Source organism: Coenobita brevimanus, chromosome 93 (genome assembly GCF_032717465.1).
Source record: "Coenobita brevimanus isolate Jiangsu-jjx chromosome 93, ASM3271746v2, whole genome shotgun sequence".
NCBI lineage: Eukaryota > Metazoa > Arthropoda > Malacostraca > Decapoda > Coenobitidae > Coenobita > Coenobita brevimanus.
The window spans coordinates 39327011-39350683 of record NC_137046.1 but is presented as its reverse complement, the minus strand read 5'-3'; the positions used below and the strand labels follow the sequence as shown (position 1 = coordinate 39350683).

At 43.0% G+C, this 23673-nt stretch overlaps 2 protein-coding genes across 2 annotated transcripts; both read right to left on the bottom strand.

Annotated features, from left to right (window-relative positions):
• Positions 1-19134: 19134 nt before the first annotated feature.
• On the bottom strand, positions 19135-21106 carry LOC145412402 (uncharacterized). Its single transcript, XM_080282289.1, has 2 exons — positions 21090-21106; positions 19135-19816 (listed from the first exon to the last, which is right to left on the bottom strand). Exons 1-2 carry the CDS (start codon positions 21104-21106, stop codon positions 19135-19137), a joined length of 699 nt encoding a protein of 232 aa, XP_080138415.1.
• Positions 21107-21134: 28 nt separating this feature from the next.
• On the bottom strand, positions 21135-21830 carry LOC145412401 (uncharacterized). The gene has a single exon (XM_080282288.1). The coding sequence runs from the start codon at positions 21828-21830 to the stop codon at positions 21135-21137; it is 696 nt and encodes a 231-aa protein (XP_080138414.1).
• Between the last annotated feature and the right edge of the window lie 1843 nt (positions 21831-23673).

The window sequence follows — 23673 nt, the reverse complement described above, 5'->3', positions numbered from 1 at the left end:
GGAAAGGTAGGAGAAAAGAGAAAAGGGAGAAAACGGAAGGGTTTTGGAAAGAAGAGGGAGAAGGATATGGGAAAAGACACAAAGATAAAACCTGAATGAAAAGATTACAAAAAAAGAGAAAAGAACAGAGTATGCATTTACAATACAATATATCATCAAGTCTTCTCTTGTCCTATCATGTACTCTGGAGCCCGGGGGTTGATTTCTCAGTTCATATATTTCAGACGGTGACCACTCATTCGTCCCTGAGCGGTAGTACGTGAACAATTAGCTTCAACCACTCCTAGGACTGAACCGTTATGGGCCAGGCCTGTTTGATGCGCCTGAACTCCCTAAACCACTGGACTTGTAGCTGTTGATTAAAGCACCAGTGAACATTATTATTATTATTCCCGGGGTGCAGGAGGTTATAAGGCTTGTCACTCTTTGTGGAACCATCTGAAAAAAGAACAACATTGGCTGAGTGGATGGCGGGCGCTCCCACCTACCAGGACAGAATATTGATGAGGATGACCGACGAGGGAAGGTGAGGGAAAGAAGGGGGACAGTGGGAAAAAAAGAAAGTTGTATGAGAGAAAAATGGATTTGTAAGGGTGGGGAGTGAAATGGGTTTAGAGGTGGAGAGAGTGGAATGATACATATACAGAAGATTATGAATGTGTGTGTGTGTGTGTGTGTGTGTGTGTGTGTGTGTGTGTGTGTGTGTGTGTGTGTGTGTGTGTGTGTGAGAGAGAGAGAGAGAGAGAGAGAGAGAGAGGTAGTCTGAACTCGTAGTTTGCACACGATCTGCTGCAATACCACAACCACCACCAACAACATCAATAACAACAACAACAATAACACCAGGATGAGAAGCAACGCATCTAAACAATGTACAGTAAGAAATAAACAGATTATATCGGGACAGCTTGGCATATTAATAAAAAACAACAACAACAGTGTATAAGAAGTGAAGGAGCGTCGTGGTGTGGATGTGATAGGAAGCGTTAAGAGAAATACACTGAGGTGGTTTGGCCATGTGACAAGGATGGAGTGTGAGAGACTAACGAGGAGAGTGTATGAGAGTGAGGTGGAGGGGGAGAGAGGGAGGGGGATGTCGAGGAAGAGATGGAGGGATGGAGTGGAGAGGTATAAGAGAGAGGGGGGATGAGATGGGGGAGGGCAGTAAAATGGCAGGAGACAGGACGACATGGAGGCGATTTGTTTGTGGTCACCCCTGACGGGATTAAGGCGTCTGACAATAGACAGACATTAGACAGATAAATATTGGAGAAAATCATCTCCCTCACCGCTCTGGTCACACTTAACCCCTTCCCTCCGATGACGTATTTTATATTTTTATTCCTGCTGTCTCCATGCGGTAATATTAAGCTTATGAAATAGTTTTAGAATATATCGCCTTCGGTAGCCCCTTCAGTACGAGACCTCTCCTAAGGCGAATGAAAATATACGGAGGCGGTTCGTTTGGCCACCCCATACGGGATTAAGACGTCAGGCTATAGACAGATAGTAAGGAATTAATGTATTTTGCTTGGGTGAGAACCCCTGCTAGCACAAGGCCACTGAGAATAACTGTAAGCAAAAGCTAATTAATCTCTTTTACGACAACTGAGGAGAAAGTGAACTGTCACCTTCGAAGTCCAATAATACTATCATTGGAGCCCAACTCATATCTAAGAATATCATTTGAGAGGTAAATAACTGTTAATCTATCATTCTAGACAATACTGCTGTTCGCAATTGTACATCTACACTGGTACAGATTACACAAGAAACAAAAATACAATTAAGCATAGGATGATAGTGAAGTGGAAATAACACAGCGATAGAACAAAAGTGTTGTGAGTCAGATGGGGGTGATTAAAAATATTAGCACCTAAATCTGTCTCCGCCTACACTCCCTGGGGATCAGCCCCCCCACTTGTTTCCCTCCAGGGATGTGTTCAACATTGACCACTTTCACCAATGGACTTATTTTTCTCCATGACCCTGTTTTCTGCGGAGGCTTAATTCCACCATGGACCTGTTTTTCTCTTTGGACCAGTTGTCTCCCAAGTACTGGTATCTCCATGGACCTATTTTCCTCATGGACCTAATTTTCCTCATGGACCCAATTTCTTCCTGGAACCTATTGTCTCCCATGGAATTATTTCATCCATGGAGCTACTTTCCCCATGGACCTAACTCCTCCCTTGGATCTACTTTCCCTCATTTTTTTAATTACATATTTTCATCTCAAAAAGCAAACACAGAATCCTCACATGGAGCTATCTCCTCCCAAGGACCTACTTCCTTCAGGAACAAGCATGGACCTATATTCCTGCATAGGTGCATTTCAACTATGGATCTTTGTACCTCATGGACCTACTCCCCCATTGGACCTACTGTTTTTATCGATATCCACTCACCCAATCCACCTGCCCACTCTGGCACCAATCCACCTACCAATTCCACCCACCCACCAACCCTGCACATCTACCCGACCCAACTAATCCACCCTGCCAGCCACCCATCTACCCATCCACCCACCTCTCCATCCATTTTAACCACCGTGCCCTCCCACTGTACTCACTCCGCTTGTCTACCCACTCAACCACCCACCTGACCACCAAGCTTCACCAGCAGGATGACTGAACAACTTTTCACACACACACACACACACACACACACACACACACACACACACAAAAGCACAAGAGCATTTATAGCATAGAAAACTAACCTCGGATGATGAAGGAGCAAAGGCAGGGAGGGGAGAGGTGAGGTGGTTCGGGCTGGGCTGAGAAGAGAAGAATAGAAAGAAAGGAAGTAGACAAGAAAACAAAAGTGTGGAAAACAAGATAGGAAAAAAGCGAAGAGGGTAAAACTGGAGTAGAACCGGGAAAGTAAGAGCCAGAGGGAACAGAGGAGGATGCCTGGAAAAGAGAAGTATGAGAAAAAGAGAAGTCTGAAAGAAAGGAAAAGGTTCGTGTAGCATAGAGATGAGAAGAACAATAAAATTTAGAAGAGAATGGGGTACCGAAAAAGGGAACAGATCAGAGAAGAGCAGGAATTAAGAAGGAAATAGTGCAGATTACTGGAGATATCAGTAGGCAAGAAGAAAACGTAGAGTTGAAAATAAAAAGAAGGAAAGAGGGTAAGATAATATACAGGAGATGAGTACAGAGTAAAGAACTGAGGATAATATAGAACTAAAGAAAAAGAAACAGATGATAAAAGATGGCAAATAAAATGGTAACTGTGAGGAGAAGAGAAGAATTTAGAGGAGAGGAGAATAGGATGGTGTCTAGGCGATAACTATGTGCAGATAAGAATATGGTTGGGCTTGGAAGGATGGAAGGAGAAATCAGAAGGGTGTTGGCTGGTAGAGTAGGGAACAGGAGAATAGGGTAGGATTCGGAATGGTAGGATATGGAAGACAGGACTCTTAAGGTTAGGTAGGATAGAGAACTGAGTAGAGCATTGAGGTTGGATAGGGTAAAGAAGATTGGGGAAATTACCAGAATTAGGGAGGATAGGATAGGAGAGAGGAGAAGTGGATAGGACATTGAAGGGTAGGGTATGGTAGAGGAGAAATGGACAGGGCTTTGAAGGGTACGGCAGGGTAGGGGAGAAATGAGCAGGGCTTTGAAGGGTAGGGTAGGGTAGAGGAGAAATGGGCAGGACTTTGAAGGGTAGGGTAGGGTAGAGGAGAAATGGTCAGGGCTTTGAACGGTAGGGGAGGGTAGAGAACCGGGGGCAGTAGGCCACACACATAAATTAGTTGTCATAACGGGTCAGTCTGCTCTCTCTCTCTCTCTCTCTCTCTCTCTCTCTCTCTCTCTTCTCGTACTCTTAAATTGTGTTATTACATTTTACACCGTGATATATTGATATACTTATTTTCACGTACCCATGTCTGTTTTTCTATCTATATATCTATCAATATAGCTAGCTAGGTAGGCAGCTTCCCATCTGTCTGTCTGTCCGTTTATCTGTATATGGTATTTTTTTTATAAATCTGTCTATATCCCTAAATCAGTACCTATAATCTATCTGTCTATCTACCTGCCATACTTATGTTTTTATCTATCTATCTGTCTGACTTTCATTGCCTCTGTACAGTAGTTAGCGTACTCCTCTCGCGATTCATGAAACTCGTTTCTGGGGCTGTAACTTCAGTCTTAGCGGACATTCATAACTGGTGCTGGTAAAATGTTCTCTTTTATGCATGCATATGTTGGCAACCTGTTGGTTCTGCAAGTGACATAACTGTACAGACTCTGACATACACACACAAACACAGCCATTACACCACTTCCTCTTTCACATTGGTCACTTGTTTGATATACGTATACTCCCCATTCAGACGTAGCATGTGGAATGATTTAAGTTCTGACAATTATTCTCTCTCCTCAGAAAGTCCTGCAGGTCGCCTGAGATGGGAATATATTTGTAGGTATTTATACACACACACACACACACACACACACACACACACACATAGATAGGTAGACTGATATATATATATATATATATATATATATATATATATATATATATATATATATATATATATATATAGAGAGAGAGAGAGAACTTATTACTGAAGGGTGGGCGTATGGTACAAACAGTTCGTAAAATATTAAATCAACTACATCTCTTCAGTAATCCTCTTTTCGGGCGCTTCTGTAATTCCTTACCTTTCTTACCGTACTTTTCTTCACTCTATCTCATTAACTTTCATAGTTTTTCTCCTTCCTTTCTCACCCCTTTTCTCCTCTCTCTCTCTCTGCACTGAACATTTTCTTACTCTCTTTCCCTATGCTTCCTGTCACTTTTTATGTATTCGCCCCCATATGGTGGAGGAGGCGTTTGGTCTGTCCGTCCGTATATGCGTGGTGCGTACGTGAGTAGGTGCGCGTGTGCGTCCGTATCGCTTTTCTGGGCGCAACATCTCCTGAACCTGTCGACGGAATTCCGCCAGACTCTTGTCACCGATACAATACGAGGAGTCGATGAAATGATTAGGTCACTTAGGTCAAGGGGTCAAAGGTAGAGATTATATGGGGTCGACTTAGTTAAGCTTCCCCATAAAAATGACGAAGCTTCTTGTTTTCGTCTGTATTACCATTTTTCTTTGCACTTTCTTTACACTTTTTTTTCTTCGATTTTGATGATATTAAAATGAAGGTACCCTAGGGTAACCCAAGTCCTTGCGCCAAATATAAATGATCCTGACCTATTGTTGAAGGTGATGTATTACTTTCTGTTCTAAAAATTGCATATTTAAAGTTGAAATATATCAGAAACTAATTGAGATACAGCTTTCTGGTTGAATATCCTATAATAAAAATGTTTGCTGACTAATTCTGGCTTAATATGTTTCCATGTAGCCTAGTTTAAAGTACCGAATTCAAATATGCTCAGCTTTGCAACACGTTTTAGAGAAAACCACGAAAGCTTTAAAGCTGTAACACTCCAGATATATAGCTGTGATCTTTCTTATGATCCAAAAGGAATGGGGTTACAGTTAAGCATACAGTTAGCCTGTTATTCAGACAAACATAAAGTTTACACATGCTTTCTTCAACACCTTTGTCTTCAGATCTTGTTGGTGTTACTCAGGAAGTTACCCTAGGGTCTTCAGATCTTGTTTATATTACTCATATCTTACATTACATTATATGGCAAAGCTTTCTAATTATGGCTTCATAATAAGAGAAGGTAACTAATTTATATTTGCAGGCATGCATCTGTAACACGATTGTCGGCGCGACATCACCTGAACCCAGTGACAGATGTCCACCAAACTTTTGTCAGTGATACAGTATGAGGAGATGCTGAACTGATTAGGTCATCTAGGTGAAAGGGTCAAAGGTCAAAGTCATATGGGTGTGAGCTCGATATCTCCTGAACCCCCCGACAGATCTCGACCAAACTGATTAGGTTAGCAAGGTCAAAGGTCGAGGTACTATGGGTTAGGGCGCTATATCTCCTGAATTCCTCAAAGGGTTTCGACCAGTGTTTTCAGTGATACAGTATGAAGGGACAATGAACTAATTAGGCCAGCAAGGTCAAGGGGTCAAAGATCTAGGCCATGTGGGTGTGGGCACGATATCTCATGAACCCACGATGGATTTCGACCAAACTTTTGTCAGTGATACAGCATGATGTGATGAATTGATTAGGTCAGTAAGGTCAAAGGTCAATGTCACATGGGATCAACTTAGTTTGTCTTTAGTCTCATTCCAATCCACAATGAACCCTGTCATGGAGGTTGTACAGCGAGTCCGTGTGCAAGACTTGGCAGAGGCCTACAGAGCGACGATTTGCATCGATGACTCTGGGCCCGAATTCTCGGCGCTTCATTAATAACCTTCTTTTCACTTCAGGTGGCTCTACCTTAAGTGACAAAATCAATGGTTTCCTGTAACCCAGAAAACCATATAACGCTGGGTGGCAACCATATAACGAAATTATGGGGAGAAGGGAAGACTAAATGGTGCCCCTGTTAACTGGGTGCAGAGGCAAATACGGCGTCCAACCAGGAACCAAATTTTCACACTTATCCACGCGACTCATTGTGGCGAGGCGCTATCAACTGCATGGGAACATCGATTCACTGCAGGGCACGGCCTTGAAGGGGGGTTGCTTGCCTGCGGTTGATGGATCTGCTCGAACTGACACACTATGGTTAATCAACAACAATAACAACAACGTTCTACTTTTTTTTTTTTTTCACATCCCCAGTCACGTTTTCATCCAGTGCCCTATCACTCCTTTCCTCTTCTTCCTTCATCGCTTTTCATTCATTATTAGTTTTTTTTTTCTGTATCACACTTTTGACAATCTCTCTCTCTCTCTCTCTCTCTCTCTCTCTCTCTCTCTCTCTCTCATAATATAGTGCGACAACAACAAATGATAACCAACACACTGTCACCTCTTAATTATTAAACCTCATCAGCGGACATACAATTTAGCTTTGCACGCTTATAAAATATTCATAACACGTGATATATTATGGGAAGCCTTTCATGTTAGTCAGGGTGAATTTTTTATAATGCTTCGTTGTGATGTGCATAGTAAGAAAAATTGGATGCAAAATTGTTATAGCACTTCCTGTCGAGCAGACCGTTCTCACTCTGTTTACATCTTTCACGCTAGAATTTTTAATACATTTTTGGTATGTTTTTTACTCTTTCTTTCTTAGAGAGAGAGACAGACAGACAGACAGACAGAATGAACTGCTGTACCCTTTCATGGACCAAGCCTGATAGCCATAGTGTGACGTGATGTAACTATGACGACCGCGTGCTGGTTCTAATCAAATATAGCAGATGATGCCGTTTCTCCATAACATCAAAGTAAATGCAGTTAATACACAATGAAAATGTTTTATTCCTTGGTTTCAGATTGTAATCAATCTGAAGTACAGTGTATGTTTTCTTTTAATCTCTTATGAACAGAAACAAAAATATGGGTGGAAAATTGTAGTAAACACTACCGACAAAACTGCCTCATGTCACTACTGTGCAAGAGTAATTTTATAGGTGGGAAGAAAATAAACTGATACAGTTGATGGAAATAAGAAAACAAAAAGACACAAGACAACTTGTACGTGATAAAGAAACAACTGCATGGTATAGTGAGCTTGAAGCTGGTTCTAGTAATGTATAATCTGCCAATCCTGCATCAGAAAATATTATCCGCTAGACAGAATTTACAAAAATTGTAAAAGATCTTGCAAAGCTGGAATGATATATCAAGGAAAATAATATTAAGCCAAAAATGCATAATGATACACAGTATTATGGAGATGACTTCCGTTTTTAGTACAGCTGTGAGATATGTGCAGAAATTTACTGGTACAATAAACTATTCTCCAGCTGGAAGTTAAGTCACCTTAGGAAACTAAGTTTTTTATGAGGTGAAAGCCCACCAGACTTATACTACCCTTCACTTGGCCAAACATTTACACCATAGCACAGCAACTGCGAGAACTTCCATTACATTAATGCATTATCTAACTGTTTGCTGTCTGACGACTGTATAAGGGCAATTCCTACAAGGCAAAAGAACTAAATATCTGTTGTTGGGTCTTTTATTTTATTTATTTTTTTATCACTGAATGGTTATAAACTGCACAAACAGTGAAAGTGATCAGAGGCTTAACTGCAGCATATCGGGGAGAGATACGAACTATTCAAAGCTCTGTTGTGAGCTGCACCAAACGCTTTGCTCAGTTATATAAGTTCCTCGTACTCTGGCTCAACAATCGGTAAAACAGGTACAAAAAGATCAGGGATACTGTCATATTCTATTATTGTGGATTTCATTATAAAAAGTAAAGTTTATATATATTTTTTCTTAATCTGACAACGTACCAGAATGGGTTCTAAAACTGCTTCGCACTAAAGCTTAGTTTAGTGTCAGTGAAATGAAAATGGTAAATCGAATTGCCGAGTGCAAGTAACATATTAAATGGATAAATTTATGCTTGAAAGAGTAAGCTACTGAAATACAGTATAGTCCAGCATGTCTCAAGTGCTATGGAAAACTGTATGCAAGAGTTATATACCTTCCAAAGTACAATACTGTGTTAATGATAGCCTTGAGTAAAATAATAATTCTTTTAATATAACTACCACAAAACGTAACTAAACCTAATCAGATCTTAACTTGAGTAACCTAGACTACCGCTGGATCTAACCTAACCAAATAAACTTTTGACCTGACTAACATACACTACCATAAGACCTAACCACAACAAATTCTGAGTTGACCTTACATACTATAGCTTTGTCTGCAAACAAAACCAAGTGAAATCTATATATAACCTGAGGTAACAGGAAATGAATCTCAGATTGGCTACTGAAGACGGTGTATATACAACAGTGTGGCTCAGTGAACATGTCATCATCATCATCATCAGGACCTCTTTTTCCCACCTTAGGGCAGAGCGAGGAGTAGCACGTCCAGACAGCCTAAGTTTGCCTATCCAATGGGCCATGCTTCCATTCACTCATCATTCAAGCCCCCGGAATCCTGGCTTTATTTGATACGCCAGAAACATTCACCATATTCTGTAGCCTCACAAAAACGTATCTGATAGAGTCAGTACAGACTCTGTCATGTTATAAAGGGTGCCAAATCCCTGATCATGCACTTCTCATAACTTTCATCCAGACAGCTCGGTCTCTTGTCAGTCCCCAGTGAAATATGTATATAACTTGAGGTAATAGAGAATGAATCTTAAATTGGCTACTGAAGACGGTGTATATACAGTAGTGTGGCTCAGTGAACATGTACTGTGATAAAAAATGAAGATTAAAAAGTTGAAAAGACAGTTGGTAACACAGTATCTCCTAGACTGATAGAGTTACTACTTAACTAAGGATTTTATTTTCAATTTATCTTGTACTGGAATTCTAGATGTGCTGCCAATGTGACACAACAAAAGTACAGTAACTGCAACCTGATGATACAGAATATTCAAGACTCTAGTTTTGAAAGCCTGAAAAAAAAAAAAAAAATGGCTGCTTAAGGAAACTTAATTTCTGACTGCAATGATTAATTAATTATTGCCATAAAATAAACAGGATTATGAAGTTTGCAGCCAAATCTGCCAAAATCGAGACACCCTAATTTTGTAGACTCTGGTGTTAGCCATAACTTTACCTAATATTACACTACAAGAATAAGAAAGGGTTATTATATGAACACGTTTATTGTGATTTTCTCATTTAGTCCTCAGAGAAGAAAGACACAAAAGACGATATTGTAAAAACAATAATATCGAGAATTGTTTAGAACCAGGAGAGCTTTGTCATGGCAACGTGATGTCATCACTTCAGTTCTCAGATCACATTTGTTTCTGAGTTACTGAGTACCTGAGTGATCAACTTCAACGTACCGTCGACATCAGAAGTTTTGTCGCCTCTCCTGCCACTCTCTTCACGGATTTTTAAAGATCAGTGTAGTGAACCTACAGCAAATTGCGTTTATGACATTGCTCTGAGGCTAAATGAAGACATCAGCGTTGGTTATTGCGGATTTATCACATCGATTTTCAAAGTGCAAACAAAGAACAGCACAAGATGCTAACTGTACAGCCAGGCTGTTACCCCTCCCAAACTCCAGCAAACTTTCATTGTCGAACAGCGGAACTCTCATGTGAGTCTTGTGTTTTCAAATGGTCCTTTGCAGCCTGCCCAGATCTACACTCACACCCACACCCACACCCACCCACCCACACCCATACCCACACAGACACAGACACAGACACAGACATACACACACACACACACACACACACACACACACACACACACACACACACACACAAACAAACACACATGCACACTCACCTCCAGTACTGTTACGCCATCTAATCTAAATTTTTGGCATGATGGCCCTCTAGTTGTTTGCCCGGACCCAACTGGCATTTTTATTGGTGATTCTCAGTGTTAAATTTGTTAAAGATTATTTTTTTAATATTTTGTATATAATTGTCACCTTCACTACATAACTGTAAGCTTATAATAAAAAAAGGAGAGAATTTTGCTAAAGTATGTCTTCACGTCCTTTCATGCTACATATCGTATAAAAGCATACTTACTGTACTTCAGTGTGTCCATATCTTTATGGTGTGGGAACGAATAAAGCGAGATTTACTTTGCACTGGCGTATAGGTACATCAACTGGTAGTAGAGTAAGAAACGAAGATAGTGTGGGGTGAGTTCTGTTACGTAAAAGTGTACTCTACGGTAGCGCACCGCCGAAAATGGCGTGCCGAGAAGAGAGGTACTCAGTATTATTAATTGGTCCGATTATGACCTTTTAACTTTAGCCAGGAACGTGATGAACTTCTTAACGCAAGGATTCCATATAAGGAAAACATAAAGATCACATCAGATAATCCACTGAGCCAGCAAACAAGTAAATGCATGCATACATACATACATACATACATACATATGTCTTTCTATTTATCTATCTGCCTATGTATATATTTATGTTTGTATTAGCATTTGTAATAAAATTTGCAGCGACAACACATTTAGCTGTGAGTAGCAAGAACACGGGCAATGAATGGCATCCAGGAAAAAGGAATACTGGCGCAAAGAGAACAGGGAAGGTAGTTGAAGAAGGGAAAAAAAAGCAAAGGGAGACGAAGATGTGGAAAAAGAAAGTAGGTGGACGCAAGACGACCTCTCTTACGGTACACGAGGGGAGGCTGGGTACGGGGGAGGGAAGGAGGTGGAGAAGAGGGGTGTCTAATGATCTCACTCACCTTACCTGTGGACAAGAGAAGAGGGAGGGGAAGGTCTGGGACTGGGTACGGTAGGGGAACGCGCAGGGTGAGAAAAAGATAGATAGATAGAGAAAGAGAGAGAGAGAGAGAGAGAGAGAGAGAGAGAGAGAGAGAGAGAGAGAGACGAGAAAAGTGGGGGAGAGGGATGGAAATGAAAAAAAAAAAGTATAGTGAAAAGAAGAGAAAAAAAGAGAAGGATGGGATAGGAAGATGGAGGGATTAGTAAAATGTACAAGAAGAGGAGGACGTAGAAGGTGAGAATGTGAAAAAGAGGGAGTGGGGAAACTGATGACAGGGTGAGCAGTAGGAGCGATAAGGAGAGTGGGGAGAAGCAGAAGGGTGAATAGGGTGAGAGGAAAAAGAGGTAACGAGAAGGAAGAAGACGACATGATAGTAGGGAAGAAAATCAATAGGAAAGATAACAGAGGGAAGAGAAAAAAGAGGAGGCAAAATAACATAGGAATTTTAGATAACAGGAGGCCTATTAATCTGTTGGAAAGAAAAAAATCTAATTCTACTAAGATCCACACCAACGTGTAAGAAAAAGGGATAGAAAAGAGGAAGGCTCTCCTCCACCCACCACACCATCCGGTAAATTGATAGGAAAAAGAAAAAAAACATGCTTGGTAGAATGAAGAGGCATGGAAATTTTATAGGAAAGGCAGAAGGAGAACAACTATGCACTGTGTAGTATCCATTCCGCAGATCCGTTGAAGAAGGAGTGTATACAATCGCCGAAGGTTCTCGTTATTAATGAAACGTCTCACAGTCGACAATATTCACTTCAGCCTAGAAATAAAGAACTCTAAGTTAGTTATAGCCTATAGTCTCAAAGTATTTGTCAAGTGAATATATGTTAGACGAAGAGAAGTGTATGTCATAAACTGTGGCTAAGAAACGAACGTGGAGAGAAAGGAGAGGATAAAAGAAAGAGGAAAAAGAAAGTAGGGAGAGGGAGAGCAAGAAAATGGTTCGTAGGGTCCACTTTAAATATGCATCCTGGGCTTTAAACACAGCTGCATGCGGCGTAGTTAGAAGAGATGCTCAACCACTTCAGACTGATGCATTTATAATTTACTGCTGTCACCTGAGAATTTTAAGTTGCTCAGGAGAGACTGTTTGCGCTGAAAATTTTATGAACGACCTCCATTAATCTGTTACGTACGATTATTTGTTAATTTAACATGTTCTAGCCACTGACAGAAGATTTGTCACTGCTTATAGAGGTAATTCAATATTCAATACAAAAAAGTTTTATATGCATTCATGTCTTATGTATATTTCCTTTCATTATCATCTTTCCTATTCCCCTTTCCTTTCCTCCTACTCCGTGTTGTTGCCAGGAAGCGTTGCCAAGTCCCTAGAGAGGGTGGCCGTGTCGTCACCTCAACAACGAACACTGGGACGTTTCTGTCTGAGCGATAAGGAACCGAGGGCGAAGCAAAACGAAAACCCGTCCCCGTGTGCTGAAAGCTGTCGAACGTTCGCCGAGACTCAAGTGATCGTTCGCGATTTTTTTTTTCCCCCCCTCTGTACCTTGGGACGTGTGGAAGGGGCGGGAGGACAGGGGTGGGAGCGGAAGGGAGAGGGAGACCAGGGGGGGGGGGAAGGAAGAAGTAGTGTCGGAGGCAGGAGGGAAGGGAGGGGAGAGAGGGATGGAAGAGAGAGGAGGGTAGGGAGGGAGGAAGAGAAGGGCGTGGGAGACAGAGGTGGGGAATGTGGTAGGTGGGCCGCAGACACGAGTACCTTCGGTGTTGACAAAGGTGAGGTGGCAGTAGCAGAGGAGGGGGAGGGGGGGTGCAGCAGTAGGGAGACGAGCGGGGAAGAGAGAAATGGCAGGACTGCTGAAAGGGAAGGCAAGGTTGGTGCGGAGCAGTAAGTGAGGGAGAGGTATTGGATGGGAAGACGAATTAATGAAGAGGTAGGAGGAGAGAAAGAGAATGGGAGGGAAAGAAGAAAGGTAGTGAAGACGTAGAAGAGAGAGAATGAGGGAGAGTGAGAGCAGATGGAAAGAAAAGGTAATGAAGAGGTAAGAGGATGCTAGAAAGGGTAGGGGAAGTAATCGGCAAGGTGAGTCTCTGAAGGGGTAAGAGGGAACAGAAGAGATACAGTAGAAGGTGGAAGGGTGCACGGGAGAAACAACGGAAAGACGTAAATTTTAGTGGAGGGAAAGAGGAAACTACAAGGGGAAGGAAATATATTGAATGTACCATCCACTCACTCGATGTAGTGCTGCTGTCAGGTGTCTGCCCTTTCCTCTCCTCCATCCTTCTTTCCTTCCATCCTCTTCTGTCTTCCTTTCCTTCATTCTTTCCTTGTCCTTCTGCCTACGGGTAACTTTACACTCCCTCTTCTGTCTTTCATTCCTTCATTCTTTCGTCTTCCTTCTGCCTGTGGGTGACTCTACACTGAGTGACAAGCCAAATTGTTTCCTGTACACCAGGAAACTATTTACTACGCTGGGTGGTAACCATATAACCAAATTTTGGCACCTGGTGGTTTAATGGGTAATTATTGTGCTCCAGTCGGATTGAGCCGGTGAAGGTTTATATCCAAGGGGTGGTTGGGGTTGATTGCTCATGTAATGCCACTCATGGATGAGTGAGGCTGGTCACTCTCATCTTAAATATCGGGACCAACTGCCTAGCCCCGGGCTCCTATGCTCCTCATGGGGCAATGTAGGATTGGATGATGGATGGCAATAAACAGAAAAACGACGGGAGGCAGAAGTTACTTGATGAAAGTAAGAAAAAGAAACAGCGGATAAAAGGAAGGTCTACTAGAGATATAGGAGGTTAACAGAACGATAAAAAGAGAAAGAAAAGATACTAACTGGGAAGGAAAAATTTCAGAGTGCAAAGGGATAGGAAAAAATGCAGAAGTAGTTGGGGGAGGATTGAGAAAAAAAAAAACGAAGTAATAAACAGGTTGGAAAGATCTGAAAATGATAGTAAGAAAGAAAGGAAAGGGAGTGGGAAAGGATGGTGGAGGACGGAGTCATGAATTAGAATGGAGAGAACAAAAATACCAAGTGGCTGGGAGGGAGAATGAATGAATGGTAAATTATGTTCAAAGGAGAGACAATAGATGAGACGGTAAGGACTGAAAAGGAGAGGAAAATGGTGGATGAAAAGATGCCTAAAATGAAAGAGAAGTAATGCATACGGAGACGGAAAGTCTGGGAATGGAAGGGAGGGGGGGGAGGGACAGATGGGAGAGCAGGGTGGCAATATGGCGGGGACTATATATATATATATATATATATATATATATATTTCATGCGAGGAAGAAGGAACCAAAGGCCTCTGGCCTGCAATTATTGTTCCTTCAGAGAGAAAAACAAAATACAAGAGAGAGCCAAATTCAAGATCTAATCATTTCGAGATCCTGGACACACTGCGTTTGAAAGACTGGAGATCATAGGAAGCAGGAAATACAGACAGAGGGAGACAGTTCAAGAGCTGATCTGTTGCATAAATGAAGGACTGGGAGTAACGGTTAACTCCTGCATTAGAGAGTTGGACAGAAAAGGGATGAGAGTTTGCTGCTAGACGGGTGCTACGCGCCCGTCGTAGAGGTGGAGCAATGCATACAGACAGTTCAGAGGAGCAGTGACCATTGAAGTAACGATAGAAAAGAGATAAAGATGCAACTATGCGGCGAAGAGACAGAGGTTGAAGGGAGTCAGTAAGAGGAGGAGAGTTAATGAGACGAATAGCCTTTGACTCTACACTATTGAGAAGAGCTATATGTGGGGAGCCTCCCCACACATGAGAGTTGTGTTCGACACAGGGGCGGATAAAACCCCTGTATAGAGTCAACAATTGTGCAAGGGTAAAGAAGGAATGGATCGGCTTAGCACACCTAATCTCTTAGAAGCAGATTTTACAGGACATGTAATATGATCTTTCCAAGATAAGTCACGAGTAAATGAAACTCCAAGCATGTTCAAGGATGATGCAGGATTGAGCTGAATATTATTAAACGTTAGTGGGTAGGCCTGTGGAAGATTCTGTCGGGTTGATAGGTGTAAAAACTGAGTCTTTGATGCATTAAAAACAACCATATTATTTTTACCCAAGTCAAAGATACGAGCCAAGTCAGACACTGGGCGTGCCATAGCCTCATCCCTTGTTTGTTGAAGTAACTGCTGAGATGGACGTTGCAGGAACCGAATGGAACTGTGAAGGGTTGAGTCATCAGCGTAGGAGTGGATAGGGTTAGATATACAGTTTAGAAGGTCACTGATGAATAAAAGGAAGAGAGTTGGTGATAGGACAGAGCCCTGAGGAACACCACTATTGATAGATCTTGGAGAAGAACGATGGCCGACTACAACAGAGGCTATTGAACGACCAGAAAGGAGGCTTGAAATGAAGGCACAGATAGAGGGATAGAAACTGTAAGAGAACAGTTTGGAAATTAAAGATTTATGCCAGACTCGATTGAAAGCCTTTGAGATGTCAAGTGCAATGGCAAAGCTTTCGCCAAAGTCCCCAAAGGAGGATGACCAGGAGTCTGAAAGGTAGATGAGAAGATCGCCAGTGGAGCGTCCCTGGCGGAACCCATACTGACGATCAGAAAGAAGGTTGTGATAGGAAAGATGCTTTAAAATTTTTCTATTAAGAACTGACTTGAAAACTTTTGAGATACAGAATGTTAAAGCAACTGGACAATAGTTAGAGGGTTGGGAATGGTCAACCTTCTTTGGGACTGGCTGAATGAAAGCAAACTTCCAGGAAGAAGGAAAGGTACAAGTTGATAGACAAAGGCGAAAAAGTTTGCCTAAGCAGGGTGTAAGCACAGAAGCACAGTTCTTGAGAACAACAGGAGGGACCCCATCAGGCCCATATGCCTTATTAGTATTGAGGCCTGTGATGGCAGAAAATACATCAGCTGAAGAAGTTTTAATATCAGCCATGAGGAAGTCAGAGGGGGGAAGTGATGGAGGAACAGCACCGGAATCGTCTAAGGTGGAATTGGAGGAGAAAGTCTGAACAAAGAGATCTGCTTTATCAGTAAGAGAAATAGCTACAGAGCCATCAGAGTAGAAAACAGGAGGGAAGCATGATGAAGTAAAGTTGTTAGAATGGTTTTTGGCAAGGTGCCAGAAGGAGCGGGAAGTAATCGAGTTGGAGAGTTAAGAGCGTTCAGTACGAATTAAATTATTTTTAGCAGAGCGAAGAACAGACTTAGCACGATTCCGGGTATAAACGTATAAAAGATGTGACTCAGGGGTGGGATGGTTCTGGTACCTTTTATAGACCCTCTCCTTATTGTGGACAGCATTAAAACACGCGTGATTAAACCAAGGCATTCTTACATTAGTCAAAGGAAATGAGAAAGGAATGTTTGCATCCATGCCTGAGAGAATGACCACCGTAATGAGCAAGGCACACTCAGATGGCTCCTGGCCATGGAAGCAATAATCATTCCAGGGAAAATCAATGAAGTACTGCCTGAGGGCCTCCCAATCCGCAGCTCCAAAGTGCCACAGATGACATTTCTTTGGAGGGTCCACGGGCCGTACCGGAGCGATAGGACAGGTTAAGGTGATAAGGTTGTGATTGGAGGAGCCCAGCGGAGAGAAAAGATTAACAGTGTAACCAGAAAGATTAGTTGTAAGGAAGTGGTCAAGTATGTTGGAGCTCTCTCCAAGGCAGTCAGGGATACGGATAGGGTGCTGCACAAGCTGCTGTAGGTCATTAAGGATAGAAAAGGTGTAACCTTGCTCACCAGGTGGATCAGTGAAGGAGAGGAGTGCCAAAGGTGGTGGTGAATGTTGAAATCTCCTACAATGGAGATTTCAGAGAAAGGAGAAATGGATAGAATGTGTTCCATCATAGAAGTAAGACAGTCAAAGAATTTTTAATAGTCAGTAGAATTAGGAGATAAGTAAACAGCGCAGATATATTTAGTCAGAGAATGACAGGAAAGCTGAAGCCAGAGTGTAGAAAACTTCAGAAGAATCGAGTTCAGGAACATGAGAGCAAGATAAGTCGTTGCGTATATATACACAACAGCCACCTTTGGCTTTGAAATGAGTATAGAGAAAGTAGGAGGATACAGGAAAGGGTCTGTTTTCAGTTGCCTCAGACTGCTGAGTCTCAGAAAATGAAGGTGAGGTTTAGAGAAGGAGAGGTGGAGCTCAACAGAGCGAAAGTTAGAGAAAAGGCCGCAAATGTTGCAGAAATGAAGAAGAAGTCAGACAGTGGTTCCAGGCAGTTCAAGTCGTCACTGGGAGAGGGGCGAGAGGTGGGAGCATTTATAGTCCCTCCCCCTGGGGACTCTGAGGCCACGTGTTTTGTGGCCATTATTTTTCTTTTTTTTTTAATTTTGGAAAAGGAAGTGTAGTGTGTACTGTGCATGTAGTTTGGTGTTGATAGTTAGAGAAACTGGTATTGGAGAGCATGCTGGCCTACCCTCTGTGTTACTGAGACACTGAAAAAGTTCAGCAAAGAGGGATGGTCTAGACCTAGTCCCGAGGGCTGATGAAACGGGAGCTCCAGCACTCCCTGTCATCAGCTTTCCATCCACCTTGGGAGTACTGCCCTGCTCGACTGGTGCTATAGTCTACTCCTACCATATATATATATATATATATATATATATATATATATATATATATTAAAATCACCGGTGAGGTGATCACTGGAGGGCTAGGTGACTGAGACCCAGCACGTGGACGCGAATATAGTTTTTTCAGCCAAAATCTGCCAACATGAAATTATATCAAATTAGTGCATCATAATTAAGTTCACTTAAAAGCAATATAATTCACCTTTAGTTAACCGAACATGCTTATCTCTAATATTCATTAGGATACACACTATACTGTAGCGGCTAAAACGTCATCATTTCTTCCTTAAGACATACAATAAATCATCTCGAGTCACCTTAACTCTATGGGTAAATGCCATTGTCAGTCTTAACTACAACATAGCTTTCGTGTTGTGGGTCTAAACTACTCCGTGCCACTCGAAGAAAGCTGTAAGGTGTTGTCAGCTCCAAGCCTCAGTCGTGACTGCCCTTCCCTGTGCTGTCTTAGGGGCCCCACGCCATCCGTTATCCATACAGATACAAAGTAACCCTTGTTCGCTTGTCGCCAATTAATTCTTCTCCCCTTACGCCTAGGCTCGACACCACCTCTACCATTCCACCTGCGGGTTAACTCACTTACGGTATACTCTTATATTCTTATGAACTTTGGGTTATATCTACTCTGCATACATCTACTTACATTATTCAGCTTATATCTATATACTGCATCTACTCTGCTTGTATCTGCTTATATCATTCAGTTGATATCTACAAACATTAGCCGAACTCCTCCATTTCTGTGACCGCCCATGTGTGGCAGCAACACACCCTCCGTTGAGCGCTCGCCCTCAAAAAACGGAAGTGTGATCAGAACACGGTTGAGGTCTGGAGTCTGTTATGTGGCACTGAAGTGTCTATCAGAGTAAACATTCAAATTAATTAATTTGCTCCAGATACCTAGTCACTTACTAAGGCCCCTTCTAACAGACAAAGGCGCGTAACAGGGCGCAGCAACACATTACATGTGGTCTTCACCTTGACACAGTATACCAATCCATCTGCATCTGGGGCCGCCTCTAACATTCTGCCTAATGGCCAATGACTTCGAGGGTTCGGCTCACTGGAGACAAGAACCATGTCGTTAGGCTTAAAATTCCTCTGGCACTCAAGGTGTCTTTGTCTGCTCTTCAGCAAGGAGATATACTGTACTCTCGAAGCCAGTGTTTCCAGAACTGGTCCGTCAAGAACTGGACATGCTGCCATCTTTTGCGATAAGCATCCTGCAGTGGCATACTACCCTACAGTAGGTCATGGCGGGTCTCCAAACGCAAGCTGTGGGTCGGGGTGAGAGCCTCCAGATCACCGACATCATCAGAGATAGGTGTGACGGGGCATTCATTTGCAATGGATTCCACCTCACAGAAGACCGTGTGAAGACGCTCACCATCTAAGACCTGGGATCCAATGATAGCCTGAAGAACCTTCTGCACCGTCCTGATCTGCCTCTCCCAGACACTGCCCATGTGTGAAACAGCTGGGGGGTTGAAGACCCAGTCAATGCTCCGCCGCAGGAAGTCACTCTTGATGCTCTCATCCTTCGCCCAGCTAGCAGCAGCCGTCGGCAATTTTTTGTCCATATCAACCATGTTTGTAACATTATCTGAACGAATTCGCTGGGGAGTGCCGCAACAAGCTGAGAAGCGAATCAGTGCATTAAGGAAGGCAGCAGAGTCCAGCAAGCTGAGGACTGCAAGGTGGACAGCACGTGTAGCTAGGCAAGTGAAAAGGCAACTCCACCTCTTCAGGTGTTTACGACCCTGTCTAACATTGAAGAGACCAAAGCAATCTGTACCGGTGCATGTGAATGGGGGCCCACTAGGTGTTACACAACTGACTGGCAGGATGGCTTGTTGCTGCTGCACAGGATTCCAGTTGTTCCAATGGCAGACAACACAAGTTTGAGTTATCTTATCCAGCAGCCTGCAACAGCGGGGAATCCAGAAACGAAGTCGGAGGCATGCTATAGTCTGACAAATCTAAACGTAGGGTTTTGGTGGAGTCACCCCCTCCCTGCACTGTTGCCACGTTTCCGAGCTGACCTTGACACTGTTTCCCTCTTGTGATCTCCGTTTTTCTAATACCCCCTATACCCCTACCCCCAACAACACCCCCATCAACAACACCCGCTATACCTCCACCACCAACACCTCCTATAAATATAGACCCCCACCATCAACACCTGTATAATAATTAGCCGTTGATAATTGCTATACTTTTATTGAGAGCATACATTCTACCCTATTGCTCAAACTCCCTAATCTTACAATCCCATCTGTCTTAATCCTTCCCACTGCCTTCGTTCCTAAATCCCTTAATTGATCTATTTTTAACCTAAGTGTCCCCACACCTTTTAAACCATTTACCTCTGTCACTATTCTCCACCATATGTATCAACTTGTATTATATTGTGTATAGAACTTTCATACTGTATGCTGTACTACTGTATAATGTATAAGAATACCCACTGTTTAGTGGAAATAAAGTTTTATTATTATTATTATTATTATTATTTCTCTCTCTCTCTCTCTCTCTCTCTCTCGCTAGATTTTGTTATGTGTCATCCATGGTTTTTTACTTCCATTTTTATGTATGGATTATAATTTTGACTTTATTTCCGAACCACCCTTGAGGTAAAAGTCACGGCGCGTTTTTTTTATAGAGGTTTCCCCAATAGGCCTAAATCCTGTAGGGGGTTGGTGACCTACCATAGCGTACACACAAACACGTGTCGCGTGAGTGCTGCCACCCCAGAGCTGTTTGATATATTTATTTTAATTATGAAAGGATCGCCTCTTCCCACTTTTATCCCTTCAAATTTTCTTGCAATTATACTTGCTAAATTAATTAGCAATGTTAGAAGTGTTGGGGAAGTAAATAATAATTAGAATATTTTTAGAGCAACACTGCCAAATTTTTATGCCACGTTTCTCTATTATCGTATAATATAGTATGCAGAATAGTTTTATTCTTCCTTGATACATGTCAGCACTTTCATTACAGTTATATTAGTATGAGTTATGTTTATGTATCATTCCTACTACACAAACCACAGGCGTTATACATCGTAGGGTTAGGAAACATGGCAATAGTGTAGGGAGGGGGTGACTCCACCCAAACCCTATGTTTAGATTTGTCAGACTATAGTGTGTGTTCCCGTCCAGTGTCCAGTGTGGGTAATATGTACGTCCCTCACCACGAGGTCAGTAACATGACGGTTGTTGGGGAGGAGGATGGGATGTCAATCACCTCGGTGAAGGGGGGCATGAAGCATATGACCTCCAACCCTGAGTAGCCCAGCTTCACCCAAGAATGGGTCCAGTTTGTATAACCGGCTCATTCTTTTAATGCTATCTGCAGCAAGAGCTATCAGATCTTCTTGATAACAGTCATGCTGGACACAGTGCAAGACAGCATGTTCAGCGCTCCTCAAGTCCAATACCCTAATTTGAACAGAGATGTCCTCCCTGCAAGCCACTCTGAGCCAGTACACAAACTTTGTTAGCCTAGCAACCCCTTGCAGCAGTCTATGCCACAAAGAGTATCTGAGCCACAGATTGGTCATAGGGTTGCCTCCAGTCCCACTCACCCCACAACCAGCAGCCAATGCAGACACAACTTGCTTCACATCCATGGCAGCATTTAAGTTTATAGATAAATGCAGTGTCTCCAGCCACTGTCCCTCATCCTGGCAGAGAAATGCTGGTTCCCATAACCATCGACAACCCTCTGTCATCTCATCTGCTGAGAGACCCCTTGTTGCATCATCTGCAGGGTTCAACAGTGTGCAAACATGTTGCCACTGCCCTGCGTGCGATAGTCCCCATATGATGGAAACTCTGTTGGCAACAAAGGTATGGAAGTGGCGGCTCTCATTTGCAATGTAATGGAGAACTAACATACTGTTGGTCCAGAAGAAGAAATTGTTGATCCTCATGGTTAGCTTTCCCTTTATCTTAACAGAAGTTGTCACTGCCAGGACAGACATACATAACTCAAGTCATGGAATGGTCTGTTGTTTGAGAGGGGTTAGTTTAGCTTTGCCTTGGACAACAAGCAGCTGATGCTGCCCACACCATTTACCAACCGAAGGTATGAGACTGCCCAATGAGCCATTTAGGAGGCATCACAGACTGTGCGTAACTGCAGTGAGACACACAGATCAAATTCTTTACGCCTGTAACAGTGAGGGACATGGAGTTTTGCCAGTTGGGGCAGCCCCTTCAGCCATGCATCCCATGTTACAGCATCATGTTCCATTAATGGATCATCCCAGCCTGCCTTCCGTTGACATTCATTCTGAACAGTATTTCTGCCTTAATGAGGAGTGGAACAACGAATCCGAGAGGATCATATACTGAACTGACGATACCGGGTAGTCTGCTCTTAGTAGCGGGCCTGGATCGTACTTGTACCTTGATGGCAAACTGATCACCCTCCATATCCCACATTATTCACAACGCATGTTCCACCAGAAGAACCTCTCGGCCCAAGTCAACTCCCCAGACCTGAGTCTCTCTTGTACTTTGGGATGGAATAGAAAACCCGTTTGTGATTACTTGCCCACTTGGTTATCCATAATCTTCCCTTGGCCAGAAGCTTTTGTAATTGTGTAGAAACCTCCAGTGTGGAGAATCTAGTAACAGGAGAAGATCATCTATGTAGAAGTTATGTCTCGCTTCTAGGGTAGCTGCAGAGCTTCTGGTGCCATGGTCGTGGAAGGTGCGTCTCAAGGCATAGGTTGCGCATGCCGGGCTCCACACACCACCAAAAAGGTGCACACACATCTGGAAAGTCTGGAGTGGTTCCTGCATGGAATCCAGACCGTTCCACCAGAGGAATCTTAAGACATCTCGGTGTTCAGGGGTCATTTGAATCTGATGAAACATGGCCTCCACATCTGCCATAAGCACCACACCACCTTGTCAGAACTGAAGGATGATGCCGAGCAGCTGGTTGTTGAGGTCTGGCCAATGGAGAACTTGGCTGTTTAAGGACACATTGGCGCATACTGCAGCACAGTCATAGACAATGCGGACCTTTCCTGGCCTGTTGGTATTCAGCATGGGATCTTGTGGAAGGTACCAAGTTCCACCCAGGTTTGAGTTCAGCTGAGAGGTGGGAACAAGCTCTGCCTAGCCCTTTTGCAGGAGTAGTCGGATTTCTTCATCATACCGCCGACACAATCACGCATCTTTAAACTCACTAATCTCCGATCAGCCACCGATCTCTTGTTAGGAAAACCTGGGCCCTCATTCCTGAATGAATCGGCAGCTGGTAGTGATATACCATTCTGGAACAAGTAGATTATCACAACTCCAGTACCCACTTATCATCCAAAAAGTATGCACTACTTTTAGGATGATCCCCGTTGATTTCCCAGAAGAGCTTCACTTGCCTTTCCAGACTGTCTCTGGAAGCTTCACAGCTCATACCAATAAGCAGCCAGCTTGATTGGATGCCAGGTGGTACCCCACCGGTCCATTTACTCTCCAACCTAAGAGTGTCCGTACGGTGAATGGGTCACCCTCTTTGTCAGTTCTAACCTCTTGGGGGATTAGTGAGTGTGGAACATCTTGGCCAATCAGTAGCTCCACCGTGCAGTCCCTGCTGGGTGTTAAGATTCCCTGTAGATGCTGCCAACCCACAACATCCAGGAGTGTAGTGGCTGCATCCTGTAGTGCCTGAGGGAGATTCTCTCTGACTACACTCTAGGAAGAGCTACTGTCCAAATTTCTTTAGGCTGACCCTAATGGCTTCCAGTTCGACCTCCATAACCC